This window comes from Bacillus rossius, chromosome 1 (genome assembly GCF_032445375.1).
Source record: "Bacillus rossius redtenbacheri isolate Brsri chromosome 1, Brsri_v3, whole genome shotgun sequence".
NCBI lineage: Eukaryota > Metazoa > Arthropoda > Insecta > Phasmatodea > Bacillidae > Bacillus > Bacillus rossius.
In genome coordinates this window covers 373435443-373449674 of record NC_086330.1, presented here as the reverse complement: position 1 = coordinate 373449674, position 14232 = coordinate 373435443, and the positions used below count along the sequence as shown (strand labels likewise).

General features: G+C 46.1%; 2 protein-coding genes across 9 annotated transcripts in view; one reads left to right on the top strand and one right to left on the bottom strand.

The window, feature by feature from the left end:
• Nucleotides 1-14232, top strand: part of LOC134528493 (dipeptidase 1-like) — a 42137-nt gene that overhangs the window by 21211 nt on the left and 6694 nt on the right. For all 7 annotated transcript variants that reach the window (XM_063362156.1, XM_063362155.1, XM_063362151.1 and 4 more), the window contains 4 exons: nucleotides 1939-2071; nucleotides 3535-3685; nucleotides 9278-9347; nucleotides 13377-13553. In XM_063362156.1, the coding sequence (XP_063218226.1) occupies nucleotides 1939-2071; nucleotides 3535-3685; nucleotides 9278-9347; nucleotides 13377-13553 (531 nt within the window). The remainder of the gene's footprint in view (nucleotides 1-1938; nucleotides 2072-3534; nucleotides 3686-9277; nucleotides 9348-13376; nucleotides 13554-14232) is intronic.
• The window catches only part of LOC134528494 (protein AMN1 homolog), a 28879-nt gene continuing 15307 nt past the window's right edge, over nucleotides 661-14232 (bottom strand). For both annotated transcript variants that reach the window (XR_010074402.1, XM_063362157.1), the window contains one exon: nucleotides 661-2135. The gene's annotated coding sequence lies outside the window, so the exon portion shown is untranslated. The remainder of the gene's footprint in view (nucleotides 2136-14232) is intronic.

The following is a 14232-nucleotide window of genomic DNA, read 5'->3' as shown; positions in this document are numbered from 1 at the left end:
TTAACCATATATTTTTTATATAACAGTAATACGTAACACTGGATTATTTATTATTAACCATATTATTTTTTGTTATATAACAATAATACCTAATATAACTTTATTTTAATTATTTTGTACCATATTTATTTTTTATTCTAAGTGCATTTAATTATCTCTGAAGTACAATATTAAGTACAAATTATTACACTATTTCAGAGAAATAAGAGTTGATGCTTGTTGCAAGATGGAAGATAACTCAATCACCTGGTATAACATTTCTTTCATGCAACCATTTTTTTTAACTATAATATAATGATTACTGAAATAATTTTTACCATGTAGTTAATTCTTTTACACAACAAAACCCCTTCCTCTGAAGTATCAGTATTGCTGTCCACCCCATGATTGAGTGCACTTTTAGGAAATATTAATGTGTGACATTATGCCATCACACAAATTATTTCATTGAAAATATAAAGTACTTTGTTTCCCAAAGAAATAGTCTAGCCAACCACTTGAGGAAAAGGCTCATTTCAATCAGGCAACGTTTGGTACTATGACCATGCTGGATTATAGATTTCTCCAGATTATGTAAGGTCAATACAATTTTAATGCGAGTTTTAGGCAAAAGTAGTACTAAGGCATACAATGATATTTAACATTTGTAACAATACGCTGCAATATTACTTTTCTTTATTTTTACAAGTGGCCAAATTAAGGCACCGACTGCCTTGTCTTACAGTTAATCAGGAAACAACACTTACTTTAGTAATAGAAACAAACATTGAGTTGAACACGGCAAGGAAAATTCTTGTGAGCGTAACAGCACTGTCAGTCACAAAGTAAGCTAAGGACACGGCAAGGAAAGTGCTCGTCAGCATAACAGCACTGTCACTCACAAAGTAAGCTAAGGACATGGCAAGGAAAGTGCTCGTCAGCATAACAGCCCTGTCACTCACAAAGTAAGCTAAGGACATGGCAAGGAAAGTGCTCGTCAGCATAACAGCCCTGTCACTCACAAAGTAAGCTAAGAACATGGCAAGGAAAGTGCTCGTCAGCATAACAGCCCTGTCACTCACAAAGTAAGCTAAGAACATGGCAAGGGAAATGCTCGTCAGCATAACAGCCCTGTCACTCACAAAGTTAGCTAAGAACATAGAAAAGGAAAGTGCGTCAGCATAACAGCCCTGTCACTCACAAAGTAAGCTAAGAACATGGCAAGGAAAGTGCTCGTCAGCATAACAGCCCTGTCACTCACAAAGTAAGCAAGAACATGGCAAGGAAAGTGCTCGTCAGCATAACAGCCCTGTCACTCACAAAGTAAGCTAAGGACATGGCAAGGAAAGTGCTCTTCAGCATAACAGCCCTGTCACTCACAAAGTAAGCAAGAACATGGCAAGGAAAGTGCTCGTCAGCATAACAGCCCTGTCACTCACAAAGTAAGCTAAGGACATGGCAAGGAAAGTGCTCGTCAGCATAACAGCACTGTCACTCACAAAGTAAGCTAAGGACATGGCAAGGAAAGTGCTCGTCAGCATAACAGCCCTGTCACTCACAAAGTAAGCTAAGGACATGGCAAGGAAAGTGCTCGTCAGCATAACAGCCCTGTCACTCACAAAGTAAGCTAAGGACATGGCAAGGAAAGTGCTCGTCAGCATAACAGCACTGTCAGTCACAGTGCAAACTAAGAACATGGAAGGAAAATGCTCGTGTGACTAACAGCACTGTCAGTGACAGATGGAACTTAGAACACGGCAGTGCAGTGGCAAGGTTCGTAGATCTGCACTCAAGTGGCACCATTGCTGCTAGATTACATCTAGAAAGTAAATATTAATAAAAGTAAGTTGCATAGGAATGATAATTTCACAATAATGCTGTTAATTTATAAAATCATAGATGGTAATTATTCCCAGCCCCTACTAAGCGAGAGGGGAAGTAAGGGGCCTCTGGGTGCAGTTCTGGGTCGCCTACGTGAGCTGCAGCAGCCAGTACAAGGACGCCGTGGAGCAGACGCTGGAGCAGATAGACGTCATCAAGCGGCTCGTGAAGGCGTACCCCGACGACCTGCAGTACGCAGACTCCGTGCAGGGTGAGTAGCGGCAGTCATCGGCCGGGGCTGGCTCGTCACAGGGCCGTCGGTTGGAGGGCCATGCCTGCAGGAAAAACCAGGGAAAAAGATTATTTAGTAGATTGTATAAAACCAAAATAACTTTGCCAAGCATGTCGGCACAAAATATAACACTAAAATGCAAGTTAATACGTTTATCATGAAATGTAACTAAAAACCTGAAAACAATTGGCAGTTTGACAGCACTTAACTCAAATTACAAAAATGATTACCTTTTAGTTAAGTAAATTCATTGAATGTAATTCACTCAGCATTAATTTTTACTCAAATGTATGAACTAAATGGTTTGTAAAAATTCTTATTACAGTACATTGTTTGATCACGTTTAGCAACACGTTTTTACATTTTTGCAGAATTATTTTTTAAACACTTAAAATATGCAGATTTATTTGTATTTTTCTGAGTAATTTTGTTCTAGACATGGTTATTACTAAAAGTGAGGCACTAGGCACACCTCTATCTAGGCTTGTGTTCTAATATATTTTAATTTCGCCTAGTAATTTACACACGGGGTAAGCCTTTTAGTATGTTGCAATTTAAAGTGAATTAATTCTTTGTTTTAAATAATATAGTATACTGTGCACTGTTATTTCTTAAAAACTATATGTTAATTTAGCAACAGCACTTTTTGCAATATTTTTTATGTAAATGAATTTCTTACATTTCTTCGTGCCTCCACCATGAACAATAATATGGTGATCATTGCGCGAGATTGTGCTCGCAAGGTAAGCGCACCAGCAAACCAGCGACAAGTGTAGGCTGCACGTGCAGTGCGAACACCTGCTGGTCTGAAGTGTGAAAGAGGTGGGTGTGAGGGCGCTGACAGGAGCGCTACACTGGCCGCAGACTGCCAGGATAGTTGGCCAAGTTTAGGTTTCTGTACTTGATTATTTTGCTCTGAACTACCTAAAACTACGAACATTGCTTCAGCCGTCCTCATGAAACTGTTTCTACAAATAACTATGAGTGTGGAGTCGCCATCAATAAGATTCTTTTTTATTTTCGTTAAAAAGTCGTCACAAGATGCGTTTCTGCGCAAGTAACTATCGCGAAGTCAGTGGCAAACCTAAGCACTATCATAAACTCCGATACAGGACTTTAAGTTTAGTTCTTAGGACTTTAATTTTTTGATAAATCTATTTTGCATGTACACTCCTGTACATGATATATCAGTACTTAAAAAACGTGTTAATAAAATGCAGAACGATGTCATGTCATTCATTTCCTTGGATGTATTTGACCTTGCCTTCTGTTACTTTTGATTACCCCCATTCTCAAAGCACTTTTAATATATATATTTATTGAATTTTTATGAGTATGGTAATCATGGTGTTAGTTAACTGCTCTAGTGTCGTACCACTGAAGGAAGGAAGGAAGGAAGGAAGGGGGTGAGGGCTACACTGGGGCTTGTGTTTCTGTCGCAGGAGTGTGGGACGCCTTCAAGGCAGGGAAGATAGCCAGCCTGATAGCGATCGAGGGCGGACACTCCATCGACAGTCGGCTGGCCGTGCTGAGGCTCATGTACGAGGCGGGCGGGAGATACCTCACGCTCACACACACGTGCAACACTCCCTGGTGAGGCTCTGTGTAACACACCCTGGTGAGGCTCATAGGTAATACACTCTGGTGAGGCTCATGTACGAGGCGGGCGGGAGATACCTCACGCTCACACACACGTGCAACACTCCCTGGTGAGGCTCTGTGTAACACACCCTGGTGAGGCTCATAGGTAATACACTCTGGTGAGGCTCATGTACGAGGCGGGCGGGAGATACCTCTCGCTCACACACACGTGCAACACTCCCTGGTGAGGCTCTGTGTAACACACCCTGGTGAGGCTCATAGGTAATACACTCTGGTGAGGCTCATGTACGAGGCGGGCGGGAGATACCTCACGCTCACACACACGTGCAACACTCCCTGGTGAGGCTCTGTGTAACACACCCTGGTGAGGCTCATAGGTAATACACTCTGGTGAGGCTCATGTACGAGGCGGGCGGGAGATACCTCACGCTCACACACACGTGCAACACTCCCTGGTGAGGCTCTGTGTAACACACCCTGGTGAGGCTCATAGGTAATACACTCTGGTGAAGCTCATGTACGAGGCGGGCGGGAGATACCTCACGCTCACACACACGTGCAACACTCCCTGGTGAGGCTCTGTGTAACACACCCTGGTGAGGCTCATAGGTAATACACTCTGGTGAGGCTCATGTACGAGGCGGGCGGGAGATACCTCACGCTCACACACACGTGCAACACTCCCTGGTGAGGCTCTGTGTAACACACCCTGGTGAGGCTCATAGGTAATACACTCTGGTGAGGCTCATGTACGAGGCGGGCGGGAGATACCTCACGCTCACACACACGTGCAACACTCCCTGGTGAGGCTCTGTGTAACACACCCTGGTGAGGCTCATAGGTAATACACTCTGATGAGGCTCATGTACGAGGCGGGCGGGAGATACCTCACGCTCACACACACGTGCAACACTCCCTGGTGAGGCTCTGTGTAACACACCCTGGTGAGGCTCATAGGTAATACACTCTGGTGAGGCTCATGTACGAGGCGGGCGGGAGATACCTCACGCTCACACACACGTGCAACACTCCCTGGTGAGGCTCTGTGTAACACACCCTGGTGAGGCTCATAGGTAATACACTCTGGTGAGGCTCATGCACGAGGCGGGCGGGAGATACCTCACGCTCACACACACGTGCAACACACCCTGGTGAGGCTCTGTGTAACACACCCTGGTGAGGCTCATAGGTAATACACTCTGGTGAGGCTCATGTACGAGGCGGGCGGGAGATACCTCACGCTCACACACACGTGCAACACTCCCTGGTGAGGCTCTGTGTAACACACCCTGGTGAGGCTCATAGGTAATACACTCTGGTGAGGCTCATGTACGAGGCGGGCGGGAGATACCTCACGCTCACACACACGTGCAACACTCCCTGGTGAGGCTATGTGTAACACACCCTGGTGAGGCTCATAGGTAATACACTCTGGTGAGGCTCATGTACGAGGCGGGCGGGAGATACTTCACGCTCACACACACGTGCAACACTCCCTGGTGAGGCTCTGTGTAACACACCCTGGTGAGGCTCATAGGTAATACACTCTGGTGAGGCTCATGTACGAGGCGGGCGGGAGATACCTCACGCTCACACACACGTGCAACACTCCCTGGTGAGGCTCTGTGTAACACACCCTGGTGAGGCTCATAGGTAATACACTCTGGTGAGGCTCATGTACGAGGCGGGCGGGAGATACCTCACGCTCACACACACGTGCAACACACCCTGGTGAGGCTCTGTGTAACACACCCTGGTGAGGCTCATAGGTAATACACTCTGGTGAGGTTCATGTACGAGGCGGGCGGGAGATACCTCATGCTTACACACACGTGCAACACTCCCTGGTGAGGCTCTGTGTAACACACCCTGGTGAGGCTCATAGGTAATACACTCTGGTGAGGCTCATGTACGAGGCGGGCGGGAGATACCTCACGCTCACACACGTGCAACACTCCCTGGTGAGGCTCTGTGTAACACACCCTGGTGAGGCTCATAGGTAATACACTCTGGTGAGGCTCATGTACGAGGCGGGCGGGAGATACCTCACGCTCACACACACGTGCAACACTCCCTGGTGAGGCTCTGTGTAACACACCCTGGTGAGGCTCATAGGTAATACACTCTGGTGAGGCTCATGTACGAGGCGGGCGGGAGATACCTCACGCTCACACACACGTGCAACACTCCCTGGTGAGGCTCTGTGTAACACACCCTGGTGAGGCTCATAGGTAATACACTCTGGTGAGGCTCATGTACGAGGCGGGCGGGAGATACCTCACGCTCACACACACGTGCAACACTCCCTGGTGAGGCTCTGTGTAACACACCCTGGTGAGGCTCATAGGTAATACACTCTGGTGAGGCTCATGTACGAGGCGGGCGGGAGATACCTCACACTCACACACACGTGCAACACTCCCTGGTGAGGCTCTGTGCAACACACCCTGGTGAGGCTCATAGGTAATACACTCTGGTGAGGCTCATGTACGAGGCGGGCGGGAGATACCTCACGCTCACACACACGTGCAACACTCCCTGGTGAGGCTCTGTGCAACACACCCTGGTGAGGCTCTGTGTAACACACCCTGGTGAGGCTCTGTGTAACACACCCTGGTGAGGCTCATAGGTAATACACTCTGGTGAGGCTCATGTACGAGGCGGGCGGGAGATACCTCACGCTCACACACACGTGCAACACTCCCTGGTGAGGCTCTGTGCAACACACCCTGGTGAGGCTCTGTGCAACACACCCTGGTGAGGCTCATAGGTAATACACTCTGGTGAGGCTCATGTACGAGGCGGGCGGGAGATACCTCACGCTCACACACACGTGCAACACTCCCTGGTGAGGCTCTGTGCAACACACCCTGGTGAGGCTCTGTGCAACACTCCCTGGTGAGGCTCATAGGTAATACACTCTGGTGAGGCTCATGTACGAGGCGGGCGGGAGATACCTCACGCTCACACACACGTGCAACACTCCCTGGTGAGGCTCTGTGCAACACACCCTGGTGAGGCTCTGTGCAACACACCCTGGTGAGGCTCATAGGTAATACACTCTGGTGAGGCTCATGTACGAGACGGGCGGGAGATACCTCACGCTCACACACACATGCAACACTCCCTGGTGAGGCTCATAGGTAATACACTCTGGTGAGGCTCATGTACGAGGCGGGCGGCAGATACCTCACGCTCACACACACGTGCAACACTCCCTGGTGAGGCTCTGTGCAACACACCCTGGTGAGGCTCTGTGCAACACACCCTGGTGAGGCTCTGTGCAACACACCCTGGTGAGGCTCATAGGTAATACACTCTGGTGAGGCTCATGTACGAGGCGGGCGGGAGATACCTCACGCTCACACACACATGCAACACTCCCTGGTGAGGCTCATAGGTAATACACTCTGGTGAGGCTCATGTACGAGGCGGGCGGCAGATACCTCACGCTCACACACACGTGCAACACTCCCTGGTGAGGCTCTGTGCAACACACCCTGGTGAGGCTCTGTGCAACACACCCTGGTGAGGCTCATAGGTAATACACTCTGGTGAGGCTCATGTACGAGGCGGGCGGCAGATACCTCACGCTCACACACACGTGCAACACTCCCTGGTGAGGCTCTGTGCAACACACCCTGGTGAGGCTCATAGGTAATACACTCTGGTGATACTCATGTACGAGGCGGGCGGCAGATACCTCACGCTCACACACACGTGCAACACTCCCTGGTGAGGCTTTGTGCAACACACCCTGGTCGGGCTCTGTGCAACACTCCCTGGTGAGGCTCATAGGTAATACACTCTGGTGAGGCTCATGTACGAGGCGGGCGGCAGATACCTCACGCTCACACACACGTGCAACACTCCCTGGTGAGGCTCTGTGCAACACACCCTGGTGAGGCTCTGTGCAACACTCCCTGGTGAGGCTCATAGGTAATACACTCTGGTGAGGCTCATGTACGAGGCGGGCGGCAGATACCTCACGCTCACACACACGTGCAACACTCCCTGGTGAGGCTCTGTGCAACACACCCTGGTGAGGCTCTGTGCAACACTCCCTGGTGAGGCTCATGTACGAGGCGGGCGGCAGATACCTCACGCTCACACACACGTGCAACACTCCCTGGTGAGGCTCTGTGCAACACACCCTGGTGAGGCTCTGTGCAACACACCCTGGTGAGGCTCATAGGTAATACTCTGGTGAGGCTCATGTACGAGGCGGGCGGGAGATACCTCACGCTCACACACACGTGCAACACTCCCTGGTGAGGCTCTGTGCAACACACCCTGGTGAGGCTCTGTGCAACACTCCCTGGTGAGGCTCATAGGTAATACACTCTGGTGAGGCTCATGTACGAGGCGGGCGGGAGATACCTCACGCTCACACACACGTGCAACACTCCCTGGTGAGGCTCTGTGCAACACACCCTGGTGAGGCTCTGTGCAACACACCCTGGTGAGGCTCATAGGTAATACACTCTGGTGAGGCTCATGTACGAGGCGGGCGGGAGATACCTCACGCTCACACACACATGCAACACTCCCTGGTGAGGCTCTGTGCAACACTCCCTGGTGAGGCTCTGTGCAACACTCCCTGGTGAGGCTCTGTGCAACACTCCCTGGTGAGGCTCATAGGTAATACACTCTGGTGAGGCTCATGTACGAGGCGGGCGGGAGATACCTCACGCTCACACACACGTGTAACACTCCCTGGTGAGGCTCTGTGCAACACACCCTGGTGAGGCTCTGTGCAACACACCCTGGTGAGGCTCATAGGTAATACACTCTGGTGAGGCTCATGTACGAGGCGGGCGGCAGATACCTCACGCTCACACACACATGCAACACTCCCTGGTGAGGCTCTGTGCAACACTCCCTGGTGAGGCTCTGTGTAACACATCCTGGTGAGGCTCATAGGTAATACACTCTGGTAAGGCTCATGGCAACACTCCCTGGTGAGTCTGGGCATCATGCGATAGGCGATGTTGAATTAATTACAACCAAGATCCTTATTTGGTACAGCTCTGCTAATGTGAAGTATAGGTTGGAAAAAAGATCAATATGTTCATCAATTAAATTTGTGTACAGAATTTATCATAATGTTAGAAATTAAAATCACCATTGTCAAAAAATAAAAAAAATAATTATTTAATCAAAATATTTTTTGTATTTGTAAGTTTAAGGGAAAAAATTATATACTTTAAAGTTTGTTTCGACATAACTTTTTACTCCTAAGCAATACTCTATGATAGCTTTTGCTGAGCATATGCCAATATGACAGAACACGTGATATATTTCTCTAAATTTATTACCAAGGTGCGGTAAAAATCTTGTTGGTAGTAAACATTATTTATAAATTTGTGGATTGGAAGTTAAGTTTGATTTGGTCTGGTACCCTGATTACCGAGGAGGAAAGGGGATTTAACAAATGTAAAAATCATAACTAGATGGTCTTAACTCCACTTGCCAGTGTTACAGATGCCTGTGACAGCTTCGTCTGGGAGGATTCGCATTTTTCAATATGTTGATAGTGGTGTCTACTGACAAGAGTAACGTTGTTGCTTTTACTTTGTGAAGGGCGGCTGGTTCGCCGGTGGACGCAGCTGTAAACAATTCGGAATACACTGGACTCACCGAATATGGAAAGGTAGTATGTCACAGCATTTACATTCTATTTATATGTGATGTTTAAAATTCTTTTCCAAGTTGAAACAATGGCGGTCCTATTAAACCCCCCCCCCCCCCCCCCCCCCCCCCGTCCTCACCTCTTTTCTTTTCCCATAACCCAGAGAACTAAGAATAACTGTAGAGTATATACCTATATAAAAAATGTTTAACATGTCAGAAATGTTAAAAAATAGCCTAAGAGGTTATTACTTTTCAAAACTCTGACTTGCCATTTAACTTTCCGTACCTACCACCCAAAAACCTCGATCACCTTCCCTTCCCTCCAAAAAATATGAAACTCCTGCCATGTATGTAACCTGTTGGTTGTACATTAGTTAGTTTGACTTGTTCGTAACACCTATTTATTTTTTCACGGGCAAAGCTCTACAAAAGGTAACTAAAAAAAATAAAAATTGTGAAACAGTTGCAAAGCAAAACAAAATTAACCTTGTTACAATGTTCCTGCTAATAATATATTCTAACTTCATTTTTTTTTAATTCCTGACATATTCCCCGTAAGGATAATGTATTTACATTCTGCTTATACCATTTCATGAATTATGCTTTTTCTGCTATGTAAAAAATTTATAAGAAATTTTCTATTCCAACTCTTATTCCGTATGTTAAGTCTAACAAATTAAATCATTTACTTTGCACTTTACATATGTTTTTGTTTACAATAACTATCATACCACAGGTAGGATTGTATGCAAAAACAAAGCAGTAGTGCACTAGTGATAAATTTTAACGCTGGCCAACATGGTGTATTCAATGTATCGAAGGTACATACATTCAGAGTCACCTTCCTCTTGTAATAATAATAATAAATTTTTTATTTCCCTCTTTTTTTACACTTTGTTAACAATATTAACTCAATTAACCAGGAAATTTGGCATTCACGAAAGCATGCTTGATTGTGAGTGCATCTATTCACTTCAAATTACATGCAGTATTTTGACAAATGTAAACATTTATAAATGTATAATAACTGAGAAATAAATATATAAAATATAACCTAAGAAACCTTACATTAGTTTTATAAAGATGAAAGTTAAAAAGAGCAATTTATTAAGATTCAGTATGACATGGTCGGGGATTTGGTAGTATTTATAACGTATGTTTAGTGGGCGCCACCGTGTCTAGGGGGCACGGACCCGGCGAGAAGACTCTGTCTCAGGCGTGACGTAGCCCGTGTGGCGGCGTGACTCGTTTCCCCCTTCAGCAATTACCCTAACCACTGACCAGGCCCGCTCTCAGCGTCGGGCACGCTGTTTATAAGAACCACGCAGTGGGATCTCAGGGCGCCCCACACGCCGACAGACAACACTTGGACACAAACACAATCACTCTATGAAAACGCCTCGCGGCACGACAGGCACAGCTGTGGTCCAACCACCTCGATAGACGCACAAAGGCGAAGTCCTCGGAGAGCTGGAACGGAACGTCTTTCTTCAGGTAGCGACGGGAAGCGACTGCGTGAGCAATGGCCGCAGAGGTAGCGGGGAAAGGGGGGGGGGGGGGGGGGGGTTGGCGCCAAGCGCCCTGAACAGTTACCCTGTTTCCCGTCGTGCCGCGGACGTGGTTAGTGAACGAAATACATAAAAATTACAATCAATTTGGATATAAAAACATATGGCACTTGGGGAACAAAACAAAAGATTTGCAAAGTATTATTATTTCTTGGGGAGCAAGCACTGATTCTACAGAGCCCTCTGGTGGCGGCGCGCTATTTAAAAACATGTCAGCCGGGAGGATTAACAGAAGGGGAGGGAGGTGGTGGCACATCGGGCTCAAGAGGGGCCCAGCCCTGGACGACGTCATATATAATGTATAAACAAAAAAAACGTATAAATTATAACATTATTACATTAATAAATAAAAATATAATTTTAAAAAAAATTAGTACTTAAAGTAAAGTACAAGTGCAAAGTTATAACAATATAAAACAAAATATCAAATCCTTCCATTACTTGCCAGCCAATTGTGTTTTCAGATATATGTATGCAATTCTACAATATTTTAGTTTGCCAACAAGAAAACTAAGGTGTAGTCTGTTGCTGATGGAGTTTAATTTATTTCATTCATAGATAGGAATACACACACATGTCCAAGTAGCGAAGGAATCGGAAATAGGGCATGTCTACTGTAAACGCCATTTTCGTGATTCACGAGACAAATTTTACAGAAATGTGGCAGTGTTGAAGAAAATTGGTTGTCTGTAAAGTCGGTTTACGGACGATAGTTTAACGTGACAACGTCATAAAAAAACATTGATGAAATGATAGCATACTTTTATGAATAAAATTAAATCATTTTTATTGAATTATCACTATTTTGTATGGATACAAAGAAGGAGTGAAATGAAATCTACAATTTAATTGATAAATTTACTTTTATTTGCACTCATTAATTCAAATATGTTTATAACTTTAACGAAGAGATTTTTTTAACTATCACTTTTATACATGTTTGCTATTTAACTTCTTCCAATCTGTGTTATTCTGTTAAGGATAGGATGATGATAGGAAAAGTAGGAAACGAATGGGAGTGTTTTAAGTTTAATGTGCCTCGAAAAAGTCAAATCGATGGTTGTTCCAATCGAGTGGAAGAGAGATAGATGCGGCGCAAGCGTACAATGAGCGTAACGGGACAATGAGTCATCATTTTTCGTGCGTGCAGCCGGCGTTCATCGATTTATTAGACGTCACGTCAAAAATTGTTGGCATGGTTAAGCAGATTTGAGCATCGAGTGTACCCTTCAGTGGTTTTAACATTAAATTTGTTTACATGACTAGACGAGTTCATCTTTAAAATGTTCACACACTGACAATTGCTAATTTGATATTTCCTGCTTGTATTTTTTTTTTTTCCTTTTGACCCTTTGTGTAATGTTACAACAGAGTTATACTGTATGATGTAAAATAACCGTACTAATCAAATGTTTTTATTTTATTTTCTGCATTATAAATTGTAGCATTGCTGCTGTATTTTACACGTTTTAAGTTATTGTCATTGTCAGTTGTAAGTACAGCATATTTTTTCTCAGGTCTATGGACGTGGAATGCCAGGGGTGGCAAAAGTAAAATTTGCAGATAAGCGCATGTTTTGACATTTTTTAAATCACTCACTGTGATCTCTGAGCAAAAATACTTCCCTTTGAGTTTATCCATCTGCAAACACCAGACTATTTGTGTTTCTGTCCACTGATTATTATTATTGTTTAATAATATTTGTTTATTTTTTGATCTTCAAGTATTTTGGCTCCTATTTGGACACAGAAGGCCTGTTACTGTCATGACTCAGCAAGTACACACAAACTTGGTGTCCACGCAAACAGTGGCGTAGCCAGGATTTGTGTATGGGGGGTGTTAAGAAGCATGTCCTCCCCCCCCCCCCCCGTATTAAAGCGGGGGGTCCGGGGGTCCTCCCCCGGGAAAATTTGGATTTAAAGGTGTAAAATAGTGCTATTCTAGCAGTTTTCGGTACTTAAATTTAAAAATTGTAATGGTAAAAATTTTATTAATTTTAATATGAAATTTGTTTGAGTGATGAATAAGAAATTAATTAAAGATTTGGTGCTAAGGGGGGGGTTTGAACCCCTAAAACCCCCCCCTGGCTACGCCCCTGCACGCAAATACATAGAAACATTTCACTGACCTTTTCAATGACCAAAATTACAAATTTTAATAACAAATTTTTTAAATATAATTTACCGATTTTGCAACTTCTTGAAAGAAATAAAAGACAAAACAGCCTCCACCATCCCCATAGCTGTACCTACTAGTTCTAACAGAATCTTGCATACACCATTTTACAGTGTCTATGACTATGCACCAAAACACCATCTGGAGCCTGAAACCCACTCAAACTACTATCGCTGAGGAATTTCCATGACTTTTACAGGTTTTTTAAAGTGATTTGCATGACTTTCATAATGTGGGCACCGTGGTATCACAGACAAGTGTTACAACTGCCAGGCAGTAAAGCAAACACGTGCTACCGTGTCCAGATTGTCGTGAAGGAGCTGAACCGGCTCGGCATGATGGTGGATCTGTCGCACGTGTCGAAGCAGACCATGGTGGACGCCATCGGCGTGTCGGAGGCTCCCGTCATATTCTCCCACTCTTCGGCGTGGACACTTTGCAACCACCACCGCAACGTGCAGGACGACGTGCTCGGGATGCTGGTGCGTGCCAAATTGCGTCTTATGTCACGACACCCACCCGCACTGACAGACAGACACCCACCCGCACTGACAGACAGACACCCACCCGCACTGACAGACAAACACCCACCCGCACTGACAGACAGACAGACACCCACCCGCACTGACAGACAGACAGACACCCACCCGCACTGACAGACAGACAGACACCCACCCGCACTGACAGACAGACAGACACCCACCCGCACTGACAGACAGACAGACAGACACCCACCCGCACTGACAGACAGACAGACAGACACCCACCCGCACTGACAGACACACCCACCCGCACTGACAGACAGACTGACAGACAGACACCCACCCGCACTGACAGACTGACAGACACCCACCCGCACTGACAGACTGACAGACACCCACCCGCACTGACAGACTGACAGACACCCACCCGCACTGACAGACAGACACCCACACGCACTGACAGACAGACAGACAGACACCCACCCGCACTGACAGACAGACAGACAGACAGACACCCACCCGCACTGACAGACTGACAGACAGACACCCACCCGCACTGACAGACTGACAGACAGACACCCACCCGCACTGACAGACTGACAGACAGACAGACACCCACCCGCACTGACAGACTGACAGACAGACAGACACCCACCCGCACTGACAGACTGACAGACAC